Source organism: Festucalex cinctus, chromosome 16 (genome assembly GCF_051991245.1).
Source record: "Festucalex cinctus isolate MCC-2025b chromosome 16, RoL_Fcin_1.0, whole genome shotgun sequence".
NCBI lineage: Eukaryota > Metazoa > Chordata > Actinopteri > Syngnathiformes > Syngnathidae > Festucalex > Festucalex cinctus.
Window position 1 is genome coordinate 19,857,103 of NC_135426.1, and position 21,684 is coordinate 19,878,786.

General features: G+C 44.4%; 1 protein-coding gene across 5 annotated transcripts in view; it reads left to right on the forward strand.

Annotated features, from left to right (window-relative positions):
* The window catches only part of LOC144004351 (IgGFc-binding protein-like), a 42,856-nt gene that overhangs the window by 4,752 nt on the left and 16,420 nt on the right, over window positions 1-21,684 (forward strand). For 2 of the 5 annotated variants that reach the window (XM_077501550.1, XM_077501552.1), the window contains 75 exons: window positions 155-255; window positions 334-412; window positions 757-1,049; window positions 1,131-1,272; window positions 1,371-1,645; window positions 1,731-1,879; window positions 1,974-2,102; window positions 2,209-2,347; window positions 2,439-2,580; window positions 2,699-2,895; window positions 2,985-3,123; window positions 3,216-3,263; window positions 3,345-3,538; window positions 3,620-3,761; window positions 3,868-4,142; window positions 4,229-4,377; window positions 4,475-4,603; window positions 4,710-4,848; window positions 4,947-5,088; window positions 5,211-5,407; window positions 5,499-5,637; window positions 5,742-5,789; window positions 5,868-6,061; window positions 6,143-6,284; window positions 6,384-6,658; window positions 6,745-6,893; window positions 6,991-7,119; window positions 7,226-7,364; window positions 7,463-7,604; window positions 7,727-7,923; window positions 8,013-8,151; window positions 8,246-8,293; window positions 8,379-8,572; window positions 8,654-8,795; window positions 8,902-9,176; window positions 9,263-9,411; window positions 9,509-9,637; window positions 9,744-9,882; window positions 9,974-10,115; window positions 10,238-10,434; window positions 10,524-10,662; window positions 10,754-10,801; window positions 10,882-11,075; window positions 11,157-11,298; window positions 11,405-11,679; window positions 11,766-11,914; window positions 12,013-12,141; window positions 12,249-12,387; window positions 12,479-12,620; window positions 12,743-12,939; window positions 13,029-13,167; window positions 13,260-13,307; window positions 13,388-13,581; window positions 13,663-13,804; window positions 13,911-14,185; window positions 14,272-14,420; window positions 14,518-14,646; window positions 14,753-14,891; window positions 14,988-15,129; window positions 15,252-15,448; window positions 15,538-15,676; window positions 16,468-17,079; window positions 17,168-17,361; window positions 17,450-17,591; window positions 17,666-17,910; window positions 18,012-18,160; window positions 18,245-18,373; window positions 18,442-18,577; window positions 18,659-18,800; window positions 19,015-19,211; window positions 19,299-19,437; window positions 19,545-19,661; window positions 19,865-19,989; window positions 20,362-20,507; window positions 20,699-20,842. In XM_077501550.1, the coding sequence (XP_077357676.1) occupies window positions 155-255; window positions 334-412; window positions 757-1,049; window positions 1,131-1,272; window positions 1,371-1,645; window positions 1,731-1,879; window positions 1,974-2,102; window positions 2,209-2,347; window positions 2,439-2,580; window positions 2,699-2,895; window positions 2,985-3,123; window positions 3,216-3,263; window positions 3,345-3,538; window positions 3,620-3,761; window positions 3,868-4,142; window positions 4,229-4,377; window positions 4,475-4,603; window positions 4,710-4,848; window positions 4,947-5,088; window positions 5,211-5,407; window positions 5,499-5,637; window positions 5,742-5,789; window positions 5,868-6,061; window positions 6,143-6,284; window positions 6,384-6,658; window positions 6,745-6,893; window positions 6,991-7,119; window positions 7,226-7,364; window positions 7,463-7,604; window positions 7,727-7,923; window positions 8,013-8,151; window positions 8,246-8,293; window positions 8,379-8,572; window positions 8,654-8,795; window positions 8,902-9,176; window positions 9,263-9,411; window positions 9,509-9,637; window positions 9,744-9,882; window positions 9,974-10,115; window positions 10,238-10,434; window positions 10,524-10,662; window positions 10,754-10,801; window positions 10,882-11,075; window positions 11,157-11,298; window positions 11,405-11,679; window positions 11,766-11,914; window positions 12,013-12,141; window positions 12,249-12,387; window positions 12,479-12,620; window positions 12,743-12,939; window positions 13,029-13,167; window positions 13,260-13,307; window positions 13,388-13,581; window positions 13,663-13,804; window positions 13,911-14,185; window positions 14,272-14,420; window positions 14,518-14,646; window positions 14,753-14,891; window positions 14,988-15,129; window positions 15,252-15,448; window positions 15,538-15,676; window positions 16,468-17,079; window positions 17,168-17,361; window positions 17,450-17,591; window positions 17,666-17,910; window positions 18,012-18,160; window positions 18,245-18,373; window positions 18,442-18,577; window positions 18,659-18,800; window positions 19,015-19,211; window positions 19,299-19,437; window positions 19,545-19,661; window positions 19,865-19,989; window positions 20,362-20,507; window positions 20,699-20,842 (12,172 nt within the window). The remainder of the gene's footprint in view (window positions 1-154; window positions 256-333; window positions 413-756; window positions 1,050-1,130; window positions 1,273-1,370; window positions 1,646-1,730; window positions 1,880-1,973; window positions 2,103-2,208; window positions 2,348-2,438; window positions 2,581-2,698; window positions 2,896-2,984; window positions 3,124-3,215; window positions 3,264-3,344; window positions 3,539-3,619; window positions 3,762-3,867; window positions 4,143-4,228; window positions 4,378-4,474; window positions 4,604-4,709; window positions 4,849-4,946; window positions 5,089-5,210; window positions 5,408-5,498; window positions 5,638-5,741; window positions 5,790-5,867; window positions 6,062-6,142; window positions 6,285-6,383; window positions 6,659-6,744; window positions 6,894-6,990; window positions 7,120-7,225; window positions 7,365-7,462; window positions 7,605-7,726; window positions 7,924-8,012; window positions 8,152-8,245; window positions 8,294-8,378; window positions 8,573-8,653; window positions 8,796-8,901; window positions 9,177-9,262; window positions 9,412-9,508; window positions 9,638-9,743; window positions 9,883-9,973; window positions 10,116-10,237; window positions 10,435-10,523; window positions 10,663-10,753; window positions 10,802-10,881; window positions 11,076-11,156; window positions 11,299-11,404; window positions 11,680-11,765; window positions 11,915-12,012; window positions 12,142-12,248; window positions 12,388-12,478; window positions 12,621-12,742; window positions 12,940-13,028; window positions 13,168-13,259; window positions 13,308-13,387; window positions 13,582-13,662; window positions 13,805-13,910; window positions 14,186-14,271; window positions 14,421-14,517; window positions 14,647-14,752; window positions 14,892-14,987; window positions 15,130-15,251; window positions 15,449-15,537; window positions 15,677-16,467; window positions 17,080-17,167; window positions 17,362-17,449; window positions 17,592-17,665; window positions 17,911-18,011; window positions 18,161-18,244; window positions 18,374-18,441; window positions 18,578-18,658; window positions 18,801-19,014; window positions 19,212-19,298; window positions 19,438-19,544; window positions 19,662-19,864; window positions 19,990-20,361; window positions 20,508-20,698; window positions 20,843-21,684) is intronic. The other 3 variants (XM_077501551.1, XM_077501553.1, XM_077501554.1) reach the window with 3 other exon arrangements.

Below are 21,684 nucleotides of genomic sequence, written 5' to 3' on the forward strand. Positions count from 1 at the left end.
GTAAGAGGTGAAATGCACAAGCAGTTGACCATTTCAGTTTGAAGGTCTCATTTTCCATAGATTTTGTCTATTCTCAGATGAGCTCCATCTAATTTGAACTCCACTCAGCGCTAATCTATACTTCTTATTGGTTGAATTTACATTCTGTACTTAGCAGGGGAAGTCCTTGGACCCACTCTTTTCACTGTCAAGGGAAACCAGGGTGCAGCCTGGAAGCCTGCCGAAGTCCGTCACCTCGGCAACACTGACATCCAGGTAAACAATCAAGTTATCGTCTCTGTATGTGCGCTGATACATGCAGCATAAGAATATTCTGTTTTTATTGGATTTCAGTTTGTTATTGTGGGAACATTTGGAGAGACTTCTCTGACTGATATTGCTGTTGATGCTGTGTGTGTCATGGCCTGTCAAGGTAAGTTGGCCAGTTATCGTTTGTATATTTACGGTGGGGTAGGGTCATCTGTGGGACTGAAAAAGGAAACATATTACTTTGGTATAAAAGGTGGAAAAACTCACCATCGCCAGTGTTACCGTCACTGCCTTTGTACAATGTACATGCTTCTAAGATGTCCTGAAATGGAAATTAGGAGAGTAAAAGTTTTGACATTAATCATGACAGCTAAAAGGGAGATTTTAATGTTGACGGTGAATAATCTTTCGTTGTTTCCTGCCTCTTCTGGAAATGATTCATTTTGAATCTCCGTGTCAAGCAGTTTATCCTCACTGACTATACTTTTGAAACACTTTCATTCAAAGAGCAATTAACCACGCCACAGCCGCCAGTGTCGACTCCAACACCCACTAATGGAACAGTTACACCGAATCCCACAACTCCAAGACCAACTACGCCCACAGTTCAATGCCCTCCGAATGCAGAATACATCGAATGTGGCCCAGCTTGTATCCCCACCTGCATGAAACCCTCCACCAACTGTACCGGCCCCTGTATCACAGGCTGCTTTTGCAAACCAGGATTTGTCTTGAAGGGCAAGCACTGTGTGCCACTGGAGCAATGCGGTTGCCTGGATGACAGTAACAACTATTATGAGGTCAGAAAGTGACCATACCAACACTTATGTGCAGAAGAATGGCAGTACACCCTAACCACGTTTCTAACGTTTGTGTTTTAGCCTGGTGAAATTGTCTTTGGAGACGGCTGCTCCAAGCTGTGTCGCTGTGCAGGGAACTACACTTTGGAATGTGTGGATAACACCTGTGATCCCGATGAGGAATGTCGCGAGGTTAACGGTGTTGCCGGATGCTACCCGAAAGGTAACATGTTAAGGAATCATACTTTAAACAAATCAATTTGATCAGCAGTCTGTAGTCTGTTATCCGAGTATCACAGAAAGAACTTGCTTTCCCTGAAGGTTCATCCTCGTGCATCGGCTCTGGGGATCCCCACTACACGACCTTTGACAAGCGCAAGTACAACTTCATGGGCAACTGCAGTTACTTGATGGCTGGAGTCTGCAATGTGTCAGATTTACCACTTTTTGAGGTCCACGCTGACAATGAAAACCGTTATAACACACCCAGCATCTCCTATGTGAAAGCGGTTCACGTGTATGTATTGCATAGAGGGGAACTCTTCAATGAGAGCACAATGCATAAGGTCTCCATCTTCAAAGGAGGTGCCGTGCATGTAAGAAGTGAAACCTTACCTTATCTGAAAGAATGAAACCTTCCTACCTGCTCACTCATCTTTCTCCTCTGTGTTCCACTTCCAGGTGAATGGAATCAAAGTAAACCTGCCAGTGGATCCGTTTCCAGGCGTCTCTGTGTTCAAATCAGGAAAGCACTACACCGTGTCCTTGAATTTTGGTGTGACTGTGCGCTATGACGGAAACCACTTTATGGACGTCAAAGTGATTAAAGAGTGAGCATAACCTGTACACATGTTCTTAACGGGGTCTGAATCGAAGTTCATGGGAAGTTCAGGAATGAAGGATCTTGTAACTTGTCACCCGCAGCTATAAAAATACACTGTGTGGATTATGTGGAGATTACAATGGAGATCCTAAAGATGACTTCCGTAAACCTGATTGGTCGGTGACCAACAATCCTAATGAGTTTGGAAACAGCTGGAACATGGATCCACAGTGAGTGTGGTATTATTGCCAAGTATAAATTCTTTCTGCTGGATTATTTCAGATTCTGAGCATTGTCGTGTGTTGACTCTGTGTCTAACATTCCCTTTTGCACAAGGTGTAACAAAAAACCCAACACCACTCATCCTGGATGTGAGGCAGAGGAGCAGAAGCTCTATGAGAGCTCTGGATATTGTGGCATCCTGCTGGACAAAAATGGTCCTTTTGCTGTGTGTCACGCCAAAGTCAACCCCAATGTAAGTCACAAGCACTTGGAGCGAGCATGTGGCCAAAAACTGGAATTTACATTTGGGAAAAAGGGTTATATCAGGCTGGTTTTGTGTTCAGGATTACTTCAAGGACTGTGTCTTTGACCTTTGTGCGCTTGATGGAGCTCATTCCATTCTGTGTGAAGCCATCGAAGCCTACGTCAATGAGTGCCAGGACCGTGGGGTCAACATCGGGCCCTGGAGGAACGAAACCTTCTGTCGTGAGTAGAAAGTGCAGATTGTTGACATGGGACTCTCCTTTAGCCTTCGCTCTGAATGTGTCCAGATGTTAATTTATTTGATACGCAGTTCTAACGAGCCATTTCATCTTCCGCACAGCTTTTGACTGCCCCCCCAACAGCCATTATGAGCCCTGTGCGGACCCTTGTCCAGACACATGTTCGGGCAGACCCCCCTCCTGCAGCGGACCGTGCACCGAGTCCTGTGTGTGCGATCCAGGCTACATCCTGAGTGCTGGGAAATGTGTCTCCAACTCTTCATGTGGCTGCAAACACACCAACGGCCAATATTATCAGGTACTGCAAGATAATCAAACAACAGTACACTCGGACTGCGAAATACACCTATAAGCCTAACAGGTCTATCCACTGTGTGTTTCTGTCAGCCTGGAGAGGAGTTCTACGCTGAGAACTGTACTCTGCAGTGTAGGTGTGACGCACCCTTAGTTACCTGTCAGTCATCTCAATGCTCCCCAATGCACGAATGTCAAGTCCAGGGGGGAGAGCTGGGCTGCTATCCCACAGGTAAGCTCACACTTTTTCAACCTTTGTCTTTCATTTGAGCAATGGGAAAAAAAAATCATTCCAATACTGAATGAATTTTAATGTCATTTTAGGAACGACACCCAGACCAACAACTCCAAAACCAACAACACCAAAGCCAAGTATGGTGTCATTTTAAAAGCCCAATACCGTATCTACTTTCTAGATATTAATGCAATGATGATATTTTTTTTCCCATACAGTTAAGTGCCCTCCGAATGCAGAATACATCGAATGTGGCCCAGCTTGTATCCCCACCTGCATGGAACCCTCCACCAACTGTAGCGGCTCCTGTATCACCGGCTGCTTTTGCAAGCCAGGGTTCGTCTTCAAGGGCAAACACTGTGTGCCACTGGAGAAATGCGGTTGCCTGGATCACAATAACAACTATTATGAGGTCAGAAAGTGACCATACCGACACTTGTGTTCAGAAGAATGACAGTAGCCACTAACCAGGTTGCTGACTTTTGTGTTTTAGCCTGGTGAGATCGTCTTTGGAGACGGTTGCTCCAAGCTCTGTCTCTGTGCAGGGAACTACACTTTGGAATGTGTGGATAACACCTGTGATCCCACTGAGGAATGTCGGGAGATTAACGGTGTCGCCGGATGCTACCCGAAAGGTAACATATCAAGGAATCTTACTTTGAACATCTCAATTTGATCAGTCGTCTGTAAAATATTCATCTGTAATCTGAGTGTCACAGAAAGAAATTGTTTTCCCTGAAGGTTCATCCTCGTGTATTGGATCTGGCGATCCCCACTACACAACCTTTGACAAGCGCAAGTACAACTTCATGGGCAACTGCAGTTACTTGATGGCTGGAGTCTGCAATGTGTCAGATTTACCACTTTTTGAGGTCCACGCTGACAATGAAAACCGCTATAACACACCCAGCATCTCCTATGTGAAAGCGGTTCACGTGTATGTATTGCATAGAGGGGAACTCTTCAATGAGAGCACAGTGCATAAGGTCTCCATCTTCAAAGGAGGTGCCGTGCATGTAAGAAGGGGAACCTTACCTTATCTTAAACAATGAGGACTTCTTTGCTTTTTCACTCATCATTCTCACCGGCTTTCCACATCCAGGTGAATGGAATCAAAGTAAACCTGCCAGTGGATCCGTTTCCAGGCGTCTCTGTGTTCAAATCAGGAAAGCACTACACCGTGTCCTTGAATTTTGGCGTGACTGTGCGCTATGACGGCAACCACTTTATGGACGTCAAAGTGATTAAAGAGTGAGCATAACCTGTACACATGTTCTTAATGGGGTCTGAATAGAAGAAATTCATGAGAAGTTCAGGAATGAAGGACCTTGTAACTTGTCACCCACAGCTATAAAAATACACTGTGTGGATTGTGTGGAGATTACAATGGAGATCCTAAAGATGACTTCCGTAAACCCGATTGGTCATTGACAAACAATCCTAATGAGTTTGGAAACAGCTGGAACATGGATCCACAGTGAGTGTGGTATTATTGCCAAGTATAAATTCATTCTGTAAAATCATTTCAGATTCTGAACATTGCCTTGTGTTGACTCTGTGTCTAACATTCCCTTTTGCGCCAGGTGTAACAAAAAACCCAACACCACTCATCCTGGATGTGAGGCAGAGGAGCAGAAGCTCTATGAGAGCTCTGGATATTGTGGCATCCTGCTGGACAAAAATGGTCCTTTTGCTGTGTGTCACGCCAAAGTCAACCCCAATGTAAATCACAAGCACTTGGAGCGAGCATGTGGCCAAAAACTGGAATTTTGATTTACATTTGGGGAAAAAGGGTTATATCATGCTGGTTTTGTGTTCAGGATTACTTCAAGGACTGCGTCTTTGACCTTTGTGCGCTTGATGGAGCTCATTCCATTCTGTGTGAAGCCATCGAAGCCTACGTCAATGAGTGCCAGGACCGTGGGGTCAACATCGGGCCCTGGAGGAACGAAACCTTCTGTCGTGAGTAGAAAGTGCAGATTGTTAACATGGGACTCTCATTTAGCCTTCTCTCTGAATGTGTCCAGATGTTAATTCATTTGCTAGGCATACTTCTAACTTGAGCCATCTCATCTTCTGCACAGCTTTTGACTGCCCGCCCAACAGCCATTATGAGTCCTGTGCGGATCCCTGTCCGGACACATGTTCGGGCAGACCCCCCTCCTGCAGCGGACCGTGCACCGAGTCCTGTGTGTGCAATCCAGGCTACATCCTGAGTGCTGGGAAATGTGTCTCCAACTCTTCATGTGGCTGCAAACACACCAACGGCCAATATTATCAGGTACTGCGAGATAGACAAGCAACAGTACACTTGGATTGTGAAATACACTTAAAAACCTTACGAATATATCTGCCGTGTTTGTTTCTGTCAGCCTGGAGAGGAGTTCTACACTGAGAACTGTACTCTGCAGTGTAGGTGTGACGCACCCTTAGTTACCTGTCAGACATCTCAATGCCCCCCAATGCACGAGTGTCAAGTCCAGGGGGGAGAGCTGGGCTGCTATCCCACAGGTAAGCTCACACTTTTTCAACCTTTGTCTTTCATTTGACCAATGGGAATGATCAATGGGAAAAAAAACAATTCCAATACTGAATGAATTTTAATGACATTTTAGGAACGACACCCAGACCAACAACTCCAAAACCAACAACACCAAAGCCAAGTATGGTGTCATTTTAAAAGCCCAATACCGTATCTACTTTCTAGATAATAATGCAATGATGCTATTTTTTTCCCATAGTTAAGTGCCCACCGAATGCAGAATACATCGAATGTGGCCCAGCTTGTATCCCCACCTGCATGGAACCCTCCACCAACTGTAGCGGCTCCTGTATCACCGGCTGCTTTTGCAAGCCAGGGTTCGTCTTCAAGGGCAAACACTGTGTGCCACTGGAGAAATGCGGTTGCCTGGATCACAATAACAACTATTATGAGGTCAGAAAGTGACCATACCGTCACTTGTGTTCAGAAGAATGACAGTAGCCACTAACCAGGTTGCTGACTTTTGTGTTTTAGCCTGGTGAAATCGTCTTTGGAGACGGTTGCTCCAAGCTGTGTCGCTGTGCAGGGAACTACACTTTGGAATGTGTGGATAACACCTGTGATCCCACTGAGGAGTGTCGGGAGATTAACGGTGTCGCCGGATGCTACCCGAAAGGTAACATGTTAAGGAATCATACTTTAAACAAAATCAATTTGATCAGCAGTCTGTAGTCTGTTATCCGAGTATCACAGAAAGAACTTGCTTTCCCTGAAGGTTCATCCTCGTGCATCGGATCTGGCGATCCCCACTACACGACCTTTGACAAGCGCAAGTACAACTTCATGGGCAACTGCAGTTACTTGATGGCTGGAGTCTGCAATGTGTCAGATTTACCACTTTTTGAGGTCCACGCTGACAATGAAAACCGTTATAACACACCCAGTATCTCCTATGTGAAAGCGGTTCACGTGTATGTATTGCATAGAGGGGAACTCTTCAATGAGAGCACAGTGCATAAGGTCTCCATCTTCAAAGGAGGTGCCGTGCATGTAAGAAGGGGAACCTTACCTTATCTTAAACAATGAGGACTTCTCTGCCTTTTCACTCATCATTCTCACCGGCTTTCCACATCCAGGTGAATGGAATCAAAGTAAACCTGCCAGTGGATCCGTTTCCAGGCGTCTCTGTGTTCAAATCAGGAAAGCACTACACCGTGTCCTTGAATTTTGGCGTGACTGTGCGCTATGACGGCAACCACTTTATGGACGTCAAAGTGATTAAAGAGTGAGCATAACCTGTACACATGTTCTTAATGGGGTCTGAATAGAAGAAGTTCATGAGAAGTTCAGGAATGAAGGACCTTGTAACTTGTCACCCACAGCTATAAAAATACACTGTGTGGATTATGTGGAGATTACAATGGAGATCCTAAAGATGACTTCCGTAAACCCGATTGGTCATTGACAAACAATCCTAATGAGTTTGGAAACAGCTGGAACATGGATCCAGAGTGAGTGTGGTATTATTGCCAAGTATAAATTCATTCTGTTAAATCATTTCAGATTCTGAACATTGCCTTGTGTTGACTCTGTGTCTAACATTCCCTTTTGCGCCAGGTGTAACAAAAAACCCAACACCACTCATCCTGGATGTGAGGCAGAGGAGCAGAAGCTCTATGAGAGCTCTGGATATTGTGGCATCCTGCTGGACAAAAATGGTCCTTTTGCTGTGTGTCACGCCAAAGTCAACCCCAATGTAAGTCACAAGCACTTGGAGCGAGCATGTGGCCAAAAACTGGAATTTTGATTTACATTTGGGGAAAAAGGGTTATATCAGGCTGGTTTTGTGTTCAGGATTACTTCAAGGACTGCGTCTTTGACCTTTGTGCGCTTGATGGAGCTCATTCCATTCTGTGTGAAGCCATCGAAGCCTACGTCAATGAGTGCCAGGACCGTGGTGTCAACATCGGACCCTGGAGAAATGACACCTTCTGTCGTGAGTAGAAAGTGCAGATTGTTGACATGGGACTCTCCTTTAGCCTTCTCTCTGAATGTGTCCAGATGTTAATTTATTTGATACGCATAGTTCTAACTTGAGCCATTTCATCTTTCTCACAGCTTTTGACTGCCCCTCCAACAGCCATTTCGAGCCCTGTGCGGACCCTTGTCCAGACACATGTTCGGGCAGACCCCCCTCCTGCAGCGGACCGTGCACCGAGTCCTGTGTGTGCGATCCAGGCTACATCCTGAGTGCTGGGAAATGTGTCTCCAACTCTTCATGTGGCTGCAAACACACCAACGGCCAATATTATCAGGTACTGCAAGATAATCAAACAACAGTACACTCGGACTGCGAAATACACCTATAAGCCTAACAGGTCTATCCACTGTGTGTTTCTGTCAGCCTGGAGAGGAGTTCTACACTGAGAACTGTACTCTGCAGTGTAGGTGTGACGCACCCTTAGTTACCTGTCAGTCATCTCAATGCTCCCCAATGCACGAGTGTCAAGTCCAGGGGGGAGAGCTGGGCTGCTATCCCACAGGTAACCTCACACTTTTTCAACCTTTGTCTTTCATTTGAGCAATGGGAAAAAAAAAAATCATTCCAATACTGAATGAATTTTAATGTCATTTTAGGAACGACACCCACACCAACAACTCCAAAACCAACAACACCAAAGCCAAGTAAAGACACCAGTCTTTTTAAAAGCCCAATACCGTATCTAATTACTCGATATTAATGCAATGATGCTATTTTTTTCCCATACAGTTAAGTGCCCTCCGAATGCCGAATACATCGAATGTGGCCCAGCTTGTATCCCCACCTGCATGGAACCCTCCACCAACTGTAGCGGCTCCTGTATCACAGGCTGCTTTTGCAAACCAGGGTTCGTCTTCAAGGGCAAACACTGTGTGCCACTGGAGAAATGCGGTTGCCTGGATCACAATAACAACTATTATGAGGTCAGAAAGTGACCATACCGACACTTGTGTTCAGAAGAATGACAGTAGCTCCTAACCAGGTTGCTGACTTTTGTGTTTTAGCCTGGTGAGATCGTCTTTGGAGACGGTTGCTCCAAGCTGTGTCGCTGTGCAGGGAACTACACTTTGGAATGTGTGGATAACACTTGTGATCCCACTGAGGAATGTCGGGAGATTAACGGTGTCGCCGGATGCTACCCGAAAGGTAACATATCAAGGAATCTTACTTTGAACATCTCAATTTGATCAGTAGTTTGTAAAATATTCATCTGTAATCTGAGTGTCACAGAAAGAAATTGTTTTCCCTGAAGGTTCATCCTCGTGTATTGGATCTGGCGATCCCCACTACACGACCTTTGACAAGCGCAAGTACAACTTCATGGGCAACTGCAGTTACTTGATGGCTGGAGTCTGCAATGTGTCAGATTTACCACTTTTTGAGGTCCACGCTGACAATGAAAACCGCTATAACACACCCAGCATCTCCTATGTGAAAGCGGTTCACGTGTATGTATTGCATAGAGGGGAACTCTTCAATGAGAGCACAGTGCATAAGGTCTCCATCTTCAAAGGAGGTGCCGTGCATGTAAGAAGGGGAACCTTACCTTATCTTAAACAATGAGGACTTCTCTGCCTTTTCACTCATCATTCTCACCGGCTTTCCACATCCAGGTGAATGGAATCAAAGTAAACCTGCCAGTGGATCCGTTTCCAGGCGTCTCTGTGTTCAAATCAGGAAAGCACTACACCGTGTCCTTGAATTTTGGCGTGACTGTGCGCTATGACGGCAACCACTTTATGGACGTCAAAGTGATTAAAGAGTGAGCATAACCTGTACACATGTTCTTAATGGGGTCTGAATAGAAGTAGTTCATGAGAAGTTCAGGAATGAAGGACCTTGTAACTTGTCACCCACAGCTATAAAAATACACTGTGTGGATTGTGTGGAGATTACAATGGAGATCCTAAAGATGACTTCCGTAAACCCGATTGGTCATTGACAAACAATCCTAATGAATTTGGAAACAGCTGGAACATGGATCCACAGTGAGTGTGGTATTATTGCCAAGTATAAATTCATTCTGTTAAATCATTTCAGATTCTGAACATTGCCTTGTGTTGACTCTGTGTCTAACATTCCCTTTTGCGCCAGGTGTAACAAAAAACCCAACACCACTCATCCTGGATGTGAGGCAGAGGAGCAGAAGCTCTATGAGAGCTCTGGATATTGTGGCATCCTGCTGGACAAAAATGGTCCTTTTGCTGTGTGTCACGCCAAAGTCAACCCCAATGTAAGTCACAAGCACTTGGAGCGAGCATGTGGCCAAACACTGGAATTAACATTTGGGAAAAAGGGTTATATCATGCTGGTTTTGTGTTCAGGATTACTTCAAGGACTGCGTCTTTGACCTTTGTGCGCTTGATGGAGCTCATTCCATTCTATGTGAAGCCATCGAAGCCTACGTCAATGAGTGCCAGGACCGTGGGGTCAACATCGGACCCTGGAGAAATGACACCTTCTGTCGTGAGTAGAAAGTGCAGATTGTTGACATGGGACTCTCCTTTAGCCATCTCTCTGAATGTGTCCAGATGTTAATTTATTTGATACGCATAGTTCTAACTTGAGCCATTTCATCTTTCTCACAGCTTTTGACTGCCCCTCCAACAGCCATTTCGATCCCTGTGCGGACCCTTGTCCAGACACATGTTCGGGCAGACCCCCCTCCTGCAGCGGACCGTGCACCGAGTCCTGTGTGTGCGATCCAGGCTACATCCTGAGTGCTGGGAAATGTGTCTCCAACTCTTCATGTGGCTGCAAACACACCAACGGCCAATATTATCAGGTACTGCGAGATAGTCAAACAACAGTACACTCGGACTGCGGAATACACCTATAAGCCTAACAGGTCTATCCACTGTGTGTTTCTGTCAGCCTGGAGAGGAGTTCTACGCTGAGAACTGTACTCTGCAGTGTAGGTGTGACGCACCCTTAGTTACCTGTCAGTCATCTCAATGCTCCCCAATGCACGAATGTCAAGTCCAGGGGGGAGAGCTGGGCTGCTATCCCACAGGTAAGCTCACACTTTTTCAACCTTTGTCTTTCATTTGAGCAATGGGAAAAAAAATCATTCCAATACTGAACGAATTTTAATGTCATTTTAGGAACGACACCCACACCAACAACTCCAAAACCAACAACACCAAAGCCAAGTATGGTGTCTTTTTAAAAGCCCAATACCGTATCTAATTACTCGATATTAATGCAATGATGCTATTTTTTTCCCATACAGTTAAGTGCCCTCCGAATGCAGAATACATTGAATGTGGCCCAGCTTGTATCCCCACCTGCATGGAACCCTCCACCAACTGTAGCGGCTCCTGTATCACAGGCTGCTTTTGCAAACCAGGGTTTGTCTTCAAGGGCAAACACTGTGTGCCACTGGAGAAATGCGGTTGCCTGGATCACAATAACAACTATTATGAGGTCAGAAAGTGACCATACCGACACTTGTGTTCAGAAGAATGACAGTAGCTCCTAACCAGGTTGCTGACTTTTGTGTTTTAGCCTGGTGAGATCGTCTTTGGAGACGGTTGCTCCAAGCTGTGTCGCTGTGCAGGGAACTACACTTTGGAATGTGTGGATAACACCTGTGATCCCACTGAGGAATGTCGGGAGATTAACGGTGTCGCCGGATGCTACCCGAAAGGTAACATAACAAGGAATCTTACTTTGAACATCTCAATTTGATCAGTAGTCTGTAAAATATTCATCTGTAATCTGAGTGTCACAGAAAGAAATTGTTTTCCCTGAAGGTTCATCCTCGTGTATTGGATCTGGCGATCCCCACTACACGACCTTTGACAAGCGCAAGTACAACTTCATGGGCAACTGCAGTTACTTGATGGCTGGAGTCTGCAATGTGTCAGATTTACCACTTTTTGAGGTCCACGCTGACAATGAAAACCGCTATAACACACCCAGCATCTCCTATGTGAAAGCGGTTCACGTGTATGTATTGCATAGAGGGGAACTCTTCAATGAGAGCACAGTGCACAAGGTCTCTATCTTCAAAGGAGGTGCCGTGCATGTAAGAAGCGAAACCTTACCTTATCTGAAAGAATGAGGACCTTCCTGCCTGCTCACTCATCTTTCTCCTCTGCTTTCCACATCCAGGTGAATGGAATCAAAGTAAACCTGCCAGTGGATCCGTTTCTAGGCGTCTCTGTGTTCAAATCAGGAAAGCACTACACCGTGTCCTTGAATTTTGGCGTGACTGTGCGCTATGACGGAAACCACTTTATGGATGTCAAAGTGATTAAAGAGTGAGCATAACACGTAACACATGTTCTTAATGGGGTCTGAATAGAAGAAGTTCATGAGAAGTTCAGGAATGAAGGACCTTGTAACTTGTCACCCGCAGCTATAAAAATACACTGTGTGGATTGTGTGGAGATTACAATGGAGATCCTAAAGATGACTTCCGTAAACCTGATTGGTCGTTGACCAACAATCCTAATGAGTTTGGAAACAGCTGGAACGTGGATCCACAGTGAGTGTGGTATTATTGCCAAGTATAAATTCATTCTGCTGGATCATTTCAGATTCTGAACATTGTCTTGTATTGACTCTGTGTCTTAACATTCCCTTTTGCACAAGGTGTAACAAAAAACCCAACATAACTCATCCTGGATGTGAGGCAGAGGAGCAGAAGCTCTATGAGAGCTCTGGATATTGTGGCATCCTGCTGGACAAAAATGGTCCTTTTGCTGTGTGTCACGCCAAAGTCAACCCCAATGTAAGTCACAAGCACTTGGAGCGAGCATGTGTCCAAAAACTGGAATTTACATTTGGGAAAAAGGGTTATATCAGGCTGGTTTTGTGTTCAGGATTACTTCAAGGACTGCGTCTTTGACCTTTGTGCGCTTGATGGAGCTCATTCCATTCTATGTGAAGCCATCGAAGCCTACGTCAATGAGTGCCAGGACCGTGGTGTCAACATCGGACCCTGGAGAAATGACACCTTCTGTCGTGAGTAGAAAGGGCAGATTGTTGACATGGGACTCTCCTTTAGCCTTCTCTCTGAATGTGTCCAGATGTTAATTTATTTGATACGCATAGTTCTAACTTGAGCCATTTCATCTTCCGCACAGCTTTTGACTGCACCCCCAACAGCCATTATGAGCCCTGTGCGGACCCTTGTCCAGACACATGTTCGGGCAGACCCCCCTCCTGCAGCGGACCGTGCACCGAGTCCTGTGTGTGCGATCCAGGCTACATCCTGAGTGCTGGGAAATGTGTCTCCAACTCTTCATGTGGCTGCAAACACACCAACGGCCAATATTATCAGGTACTGCGAGATAGTCAAACAACAGTACACTCGGACTGCGGAATACACCTATAAACCTAACAGGTATATCCACTGTGTGTTTCTGTCAGCCCGGAGAGGAGTTCTACACTGGGAACTGTACTCTGCAGTGTAGGTGTGACGCACCCTTAGTTACCTGTCAGTCATCTCAATGCTCCCCAATGCACGAATGTCAAGTCCAGGGGGGAGAGCTGGGCTGCTATCCCACAGGTAAGCTCACACTTTTTCTACCTTTGTCTTTCATTTGAGCAATGGGGAAAAAAAATCATTCCAATACTGAATGAATTTTAATGTCATTTTAGGAACGACACCCACACCAACAACTCCAAAACCAACAACACCAAAGCCAAGTATGGTGTCTTTTTAAAAGCCCAATACCGTATCTACTTACTAGATATTAATGCAATGATGCTATTTTTTTCCCATACAGTTAAGTGCCCTCCGAATGCAGAATACATCGAATGTGGCCCAGCTTGCATCCCCACCTGCATGGAACCCTCCACCAACTGTAGCGGCTCCTGTATCACCGGCTGCTTTTGCAAGCCAGGGTTCGTCTTCAAGGGCAAACACTGTGTGCCACTGGAGAAATGCGGTTGCCTGGATCACAATAACAACTATTATGAGGTCAGAAAGTGACCATACCGACACTTGTGTTCAGAAGAATGACAGTAGCCACTAACCAGGTTGCTGACTTTTGTGTTTTAGCCTGGTGAGATCGTCTTTGGAGACGGTTGCTCCAAGCTGTGTCGCTGTGCAGGGAACTACACTTTGGAATGTGTGGATAACACCTGTGATCCCACTGAGGAATGTCGGGAGATTAACGGTGTCGCCGGATGCTACCCGAAAGGTAACATATCAAGGAATCTTACTTTGAACATCTCAATTTGATCAGTAGTCTGTAAAATACTCATCTGTAATCTGAGTGTCACAGAAAGAAATTGTTTTCCCTGAAGGTTCATCCTCGTGTATTGGATCTGGCGATCCCCACTACACGACCTTTGACAAGCGCAAGTACAACTTCATGGGCAACTGCAGTTACTTGATGGCTGGAGTCTGCAATGTGTCAGATTTACCACTTTTTGAGGTCCACGCTGACAATGAAAACCGCTATAACACACCCAGCATCTCCTATGTGAAAGCGGTTCACGTGTATGTATTGCATAGAGGGGAACTCTTCAATGAGAGCACAGTGCATAAGGTCTCCATCTTCAAAGGAGGTGCCGTGCATGTAAGAAGGGGAACCTTACCTTATCTTAAACAATGAGGACTTCTCTGCCTTTTCACTCATCATTCTCACCGGCTTTCCACATCCAGGTGAATGGAATCAAAGTAAACCTGCCAGTGGATCCGTTTCCAGGCGTCTCTGTGTTCAAATCAGGAAAGCACTACACCGTGTCCTTGAATTTTGGCGTGACTGTGCGCTATGACGGCAACCACTTTATGGACGTCAAAGTGATTAAAGAGTGAGCATAACCTGTACACATGTTCTTAATGGGGTCTGAATAGAAGAAGTTCATGAGAAGTTCAGGAATGAAGGACCTTGTAACTTGTCACCCACAGCTATAAAAATACACTGTGTGGATTGTGTGGAGATTACAATGGAGATCCTAAAGATGACTTCCGTAAACCCGATTGGTCATTGACAAACAATCCTAATGAGTTTGGAAACAGCTGGAACATGGATCCACAGTGAGTGTAGTATTATTGCCAAGTATAAATTCATTCTGTTAAATCATTTCAGATTCTGAACATTGCCTTGTGTTGACTCTGTGTCTAACATTCCCTTTTGCGCCAGGTGTAACAAAAAACCCAACACCACTCATCCTGGATGTGAGGCAGAGGAGCAGAAGCTCTATGAGAGCTCTGGATATTGTGGCATCCTGCTGGACAAAAATGGTCCTTTTGCTGTATGTCACGCCAAAGTCAACCCCAATGTAAGTCACAAGCACTTGGAGCGAGCATGTGACCAAAAATTGGAATTGTGATTTACATTGGGGAAAAAGGTTGTATCATGCTGGTTTTGTCTTTAGGATTACTTCAAGGACTGTGTCTTTGACCTTTGTGCGCTTGATGGAGCTCATTCCATTCTGTGTGAAGCCATCGAAGCCTACGTCAATGAGTGCCAGGACCGTGGGGTCAACATTGGGCCCTGGAGAAACGAAACATTCTGTCGTGAGTAGAAAGTGCAGATTGTTGACATGGGACTCTCCTTTAGCCTTCTCTCTGAATGTGTCCAGATGTTAATTCATTTGCTAGGCATACTTCTAACTTGAGCCATCTCATCTTCTGCACAGCTTTTGACTGCCCGCCCAACAGCCATTATGAGTCCTGTGCGGATCCCTGTCCGGACACATGCTCGGGCAGACCCCCCTCCTGCAGCGGACCGTGCACTGAGTCCTGTGTGTGCAATCCAGGCTACATCCTGAGTGCTGGGAAATGTGTCTCCAACTCTTCATGTGGCTGCAAACACACCAACGGCCAATATTATCAGGTACTGCGAGATAGTCAAACAACAGTACACTCGGACTGCGGAATACACCTATAAGCCTAACAGGTCTATCCATTGTGTGTTTCTGTCAGCCTGGAGAGGAGTTCTACGCTGAGAACTGTACTCTGAAATGTAGGTGTGATGCACCCTTAGTTAGCTGTCAGTCATCTCAATGCCCCCCAATGCACTCGTGTCAAGTTCTGGGAGGAGAGCTGGGCTGCTACCCAACAGGTAAACACATCCTATTCTGTTGTGTCTACGCAGTAAATTCTGAGTTGGACTAAATAGAGTTTTAGAGTAATAGTCATACTTGGAAGCGAGTGAAGTAAAAAACAAATTAAATAAAAGTCACCCAAATGTTGAGGAACAAACTCACAACCTTCAGCTTGGGAGACCAATCTACGGTACGCCCTGAGCCACGCAGCTCCTGCTGAATGTTAATATATCGCTTGTGTCAGCTGGAATCTTCCTAACGCCATGAGACCAAAAACAATGTTTTTGGTATCCTCTTGGAGATAAGCTAACCTTAGGAGGGGCATAGTTCAGGTGGTAGTGTGGCAGTCTCCCAAGCTGAAGGTCGTGAATTTGATCCACAACCAAAGATCGATACCCCCAACCCCCAATTCTGTATTTTACTCTCTTTCAAGTGTAAATATTAGCCTACTCTAAAACTGAGTCTATTTACTCCCACTCTATATAGTCAAATTTATTCTAAATGGAGTCAAATTTACTCTACAGAATTTACTGTGTAAACCTACTATTTGTTCACACTGGTGTTTGAACGTCATGACCCTTTTTCTGTGCCATGAAATTGTGTCCTTAAAGTTATTGAAAAACTGGTGACAAGGTCCTCACCACTTTATTAAAATATAATATAATGGTACCTCTACTTGTCTTCAACGTTTTTTGGAGAAAAAAAATATGAGACCGCTCAAAAGTACCTGCTGTTGATTAAAGGAACACGTTCAAGACACCATTAAATTACTAGTTATCGGTTCTAAATATAATCTTTTTCGAATCAGGACCAACTACACCTGAATCAACAACTCCAGGATGGACGAATGTAACTACACCTGAACAAACAACTCCAGGAGGGCCAACACCTAACATGACATCACCAGGATGGACGACACCTGAACCAACAACTCCAGGATGGACAAATGTAACTTCAGCTGAACCAACAACTCCAGGATGGACAAATGTAACTACAGCTGAACCAACAACTCCAGGATGGACAAATGTAACTACAGCTGAACCAACAACTCCAGGATGGATAAATGTAACTACAGCTGAACCAACAACTCCAGGATGGACAAATGTAACTACAGTTGAACCAACAACTCCAGGATGGATAAATGTAACTACAGCTGAACCAACAACTCCAGGATGGATAAATGTAACTACAGCTGAACCAACAACTCCAGGATGGATAAATGTAACTACAGCTGAACCAACAACTCCAGGATGGATAAATGTAACTACAGCTGAACCAACAACTCCAGGATGGACAAATGTAACTACAGCTGAACCAACAACTCCAGAATGGATAAATGTAACTACAGCTGAACCAACAACTCCAGGATGGATAAATGTAACTACAGCTGAACCAACAACTCCGGGAATGACAACACCAAGTAGAGCACATCTATTTATAAAGCCCATTATGATAACTATGAATGCTGTTTTCTTATTACCAACCTGCTGTTTTTTTTCCCCATACAGCTCAGTGCCCTCCGAATGCAGAATACATCGAATGTGGCCCAGCTTGTATCCCCACCTGCATGGAACCCTCCACCAACTGTAGCGGCTCCTGTATCACCGGCTGCTTTTGCAAACCAGGGTTTGTCTTCAAGGGCAAACACTGTGTGCCACTGGAGAAATGCGGTTGCCTAGATCACAATAACAACTATTACGAGGCCAGTATACCTACAAATATGTTCAGAAAGAAATGATTAGAATATCCTGGCATCTTTTATCAAGTTAATCTCTGTTGTGTCACTTTAGCCTGGACATATCATGTATGCGGACGGCTGCTCCAAGCTATGTCGCTGTGTCGGAAATTACACTTTTGAATGTGTGGATAGCTCTTGTGATCCCACTGAAGAGTGTCGCGAGGTTAACGGCATCCCTGGATGCTACCCTAAAGGTAACCCACCTAGAAATTGTAAAACATTGCCAAGCTCTCTATGATAGTCTTAAAATGTGGGTGATTCCGTTTAGGCGCATCCACATGTATTGCCACGAGTGATCCACACTACACAACCTTTGACAAACGCAAGTACAGCTTCATGGGCAACTGCAGCTACTTGATGTCCGGTGTCTGCAATGTGACATCTTCACAAAACTTTGAGGTCTACGCTGACAACGAGAACCGCTATAACAATCCCTCCATCTCTTATGTGAAAGCTGTACACGTGTATGCACGCAAGGTCAAGGTCTCGATCCTCAAAGGTGACTCTGTGCTTGTAAGTGAACTCTGGTCGAACTCATCATTTATTGAATTTTGAAACAAATAAAATCTCTCTGCTTGTTCACTTTTCTCACTCATTTGCTTGTCGACATTCAGGTGAATGGGACCAAAGTAAACCTGCCTGTGACTCCGGCTCCAGGAGTTTCCGTGTTCAAATCTGGAAAGCAATACACTGTGTCCTTGGATTTCGGTGTGGTTGTGCGATATGACGGCAACCACTTCATGGACATCAAAGTGATTAGAGAGTGAGTATAAACTGTACACAATGGAGTCTGAATAGTACCTTGAGAAGTTGAGGCTTGAAGGATCTTGTAACGTGTCACCTGCAGTTATAAGAATGTACTGTGTGGACTGTGTGGGAATTACAACGAAGATCCCAAAGATGACTTCCGCCAACCAAATGGCTCATTGACCAGTGATATCAATGAGTTTGGACACAGTTGGAACACTGATCCAGAGTGAGTACTGAATACAGTTCACAGTTCACCGCAGTCACCCTACTGAACTCAAACCTTTTTTCCAAAAGGTGTAAGAAACTAAACACCACCGAGCCGGGATGTGACGATGAAGAGGAGAAGCTCTATGAGAGCTCTGCATATTGTGGCTTGCTGCTGGACAAGAATGGTCCTTTTGCTGTGTGCCATCCCAAGGTCAACCCCAATGTAAGTCACACCAACAGAGATCTTTAAACAGTGGTGGATTATAGTGGGAAGTGTCAAATGTGTGCGTGTGTGTGTGTTAAGAATTACTTCCAGGATTGTGTGTTTGACCTTTGCGCACTGGATGGCGCCAAGCCTGTCCTGTGCGAAGCCATTGAATCCTACGTCAATGAGTGTCAGGATCGTGGAGTCGATATTGGACCCTGGAGGAACGAAACATTCTGTCGTGAGTACTCGTACAACTGAACTGTATGTGTTTTTATGACATTTTTGGGTGGTCAGTAAAAGTTAGGGAAACACTGAACTATGACGTGTGAGAGCAGAGAGCAAAGAGATCCGTTTGTCTTTCCTAGTGGTAAATCTTACATGTCGATACTGATATACACTAATACTTGGAAATCCTTTCCAATTTCTTCGACTGTTCCTGATTGTCCTTGTAGCTTTGAGCTGCCCCCCTAACAGCCATTACGAGCCCTGTGCGGACCCCTGCCAGGAGACATGTGCGGGTAGACCCCCTTCATGCAGTGGACCATGCACGGAGTCTTGTGTGTGTGATCCGGGCTATATCCTTAGTGCTGGGAAATGTGTCTCCAACTCTTCATGTGGCTGCAAACACACCAACGGGCAATATTATCAGGTACTGCATGATGGACAAGCCACTGTACATTCGGACTATGAAATGCACCTAAAAACCGGTTATATCTGCCATGTGTGTTTCTTTCAGCCTGGAGAGGAATTCTACACTGAGAACTGTAATCTCAAGTGTAGGTGTGACGCCCCCTTGGTTACTTGTAAACCGTCTGAATGCCCCCCAATGCACGAGTGTAAACTCCTGGAGGGAGAGCTGGGCTGCTATCCCACAGGTCAGTAACCCTCAACATGAAAAATAGCAGCTAAGAACAGACAGAATGTGTTACATTTCGCAATGACAAAAGACACCCCCATCTTGATCTTGCACTTCAATGTTCAGGCTCCCAGGATTGCATCATCTCTGGAGATCCACACTACAATACTTTTGATAAAAAGTTCTACAGTTTCATGGGCACCTGTACCTACACGCTAGCCAGAACTTGTAGGAACAACACAGGTAAGGACAGTCTTTACATTTTTGTCGCCGTCAAGCAGAATCCTCACAAAATAATATGATAGGCTTATATTATTTTAAGTCAGGGGAAGGTTGGGAGCTTTTTCCCCTGTCTAGGGCCGTTTCTAGTTCTAGTCCGTTGAGAACCATACTGATATCGAAAACGTGCCTTCTGTGTAATTGGTATTGTGGTTTCTCTGGCGAAGGGCCTTGGTTCTCTGTGGAGGGGAAGAATGAGGAAAGAGGGCTGCCAGGAGTCTCCTACCTGCGAAAACTCTACATCACTGTGGACGGAATCACCGTGACTTTGATGAAAGCCAAGAGGACCTTGGTCAGTACGACAACCTGTAGGCCTGTACACAAATACACTTTTATAACATTCCAACTTTATTCTTCACGGGAGCTGCATCGCTAATCCTGGTTTTGTGTTCCTGCATCTCAATCAAGGCTTCCTTCCTTTTGTCTCATTTGTACATTATCTTCCTCAGCTTTGCTGCTATAATCCCACAAATCCCTCATCTGCTTAACCCCTCAACAACTACTAGCACTAACGCGTACTAATAAAAGTCTCTATAAACCCCAAATTTTCAGGAAATAGTAAGATTTCCGCGACAGTCAAGTAGATACGATCCACGAAAAGTCAGCAATATAGCCAAGTGTGATATTGTGACGTTGTGCTATGTTCCTCGCCGTATCCTCACAGGTGAACAGGCTACGTGTGGCACTCCCACACTCCCCGTCTCGCATGGTGACGGTCAGTCGTGCCGGTCAGTATGTGACGGTGCAGACGTCCTTTGGCCTCCAAGTGCGCTGGGACGGGAACCACTTTGCCCAGATCTCAGTACCCAGGTTGGTCAGTGGGATTTTTACCAGAGAAAAACTTGAATGGGTTTTTCAATGACCATTTGTTTTGCTAGTCCTCTTATGTAACGTGGATTATAATTCAAAATAATTTCCGCACTTATTTACTCTTGACCATCTGAATGAGACTTAGCATGGAGAGGAATTTTCCATCGCTTAATCCAGCTTTTTTTCGCCAGCTCCTACCACGACCAGATGTGCGGTCTCTGCGGCGACTTGGACGGGAACCCGGACAATGACTTCACCAAACCAGATGGTGTCCTTGTCGCCAACGTCAATGACTTCTGCAACAGTTGGCAGACGGAAGAAGACGAGGATGACTCGTGAGTTCTAGAGTTTGGAAATATGATGATTAATAGTAGTATTTCCAAATTAATGTGAACAATTGGAGAAAAAAATTACCATAATCAATTAAACCAACACATGTATCACTTTTCCCCCCCCGTAACATTTATTCTCAAACGTCTTTCCTCTCAACTTTTTCCAGGTATTGTGCCTTATTTATTTTTATTATTATTATTATTATTATTATTATTATTATTATTATTATTATTATTATTATTATTATTATTATTATTGTTGTTGTTACTATTATTATTATTATTATTACATGATTCTTGTCACATTATGACTATTTTCATTCCTCATTAGCCACAAAAGACAGGGCTTAATTACTGTAACAATATAAAGTTGCTTTGCATAATTAAGTACTTCTTGTAGCACTACAACTTTATTCTTGTACGACTTGTCTTTCAATATTTTCTGACATTTTGTCAGGGGTTATAAGGCCTTTATTCTCATAAAATTCTGGACATTGTCTATTTTCAGGTATTTCGTCTTTTTCCTCAAAAATATTACTCATTTTCTTCAGAATAGTTTATCCTTTACATTTGTTTTCATGTAACGTACAACCTAATTCTTACATAACTTCGAACCTAACATATATATATATATATATATATATATATATATATATATATATATATATATATATATATATATATATATATATATATATATATATATAGATATATTTTTTTTTTTTTTATTCAGGACTGACTTCATTCTCCTATAACTTCTTCACATGACACTGTGACATTTTTTTTTTTTTATCTCAAAACAGTACGGCGTGCTGATGCATTTTGCACTGTACTTATTTGGTTAC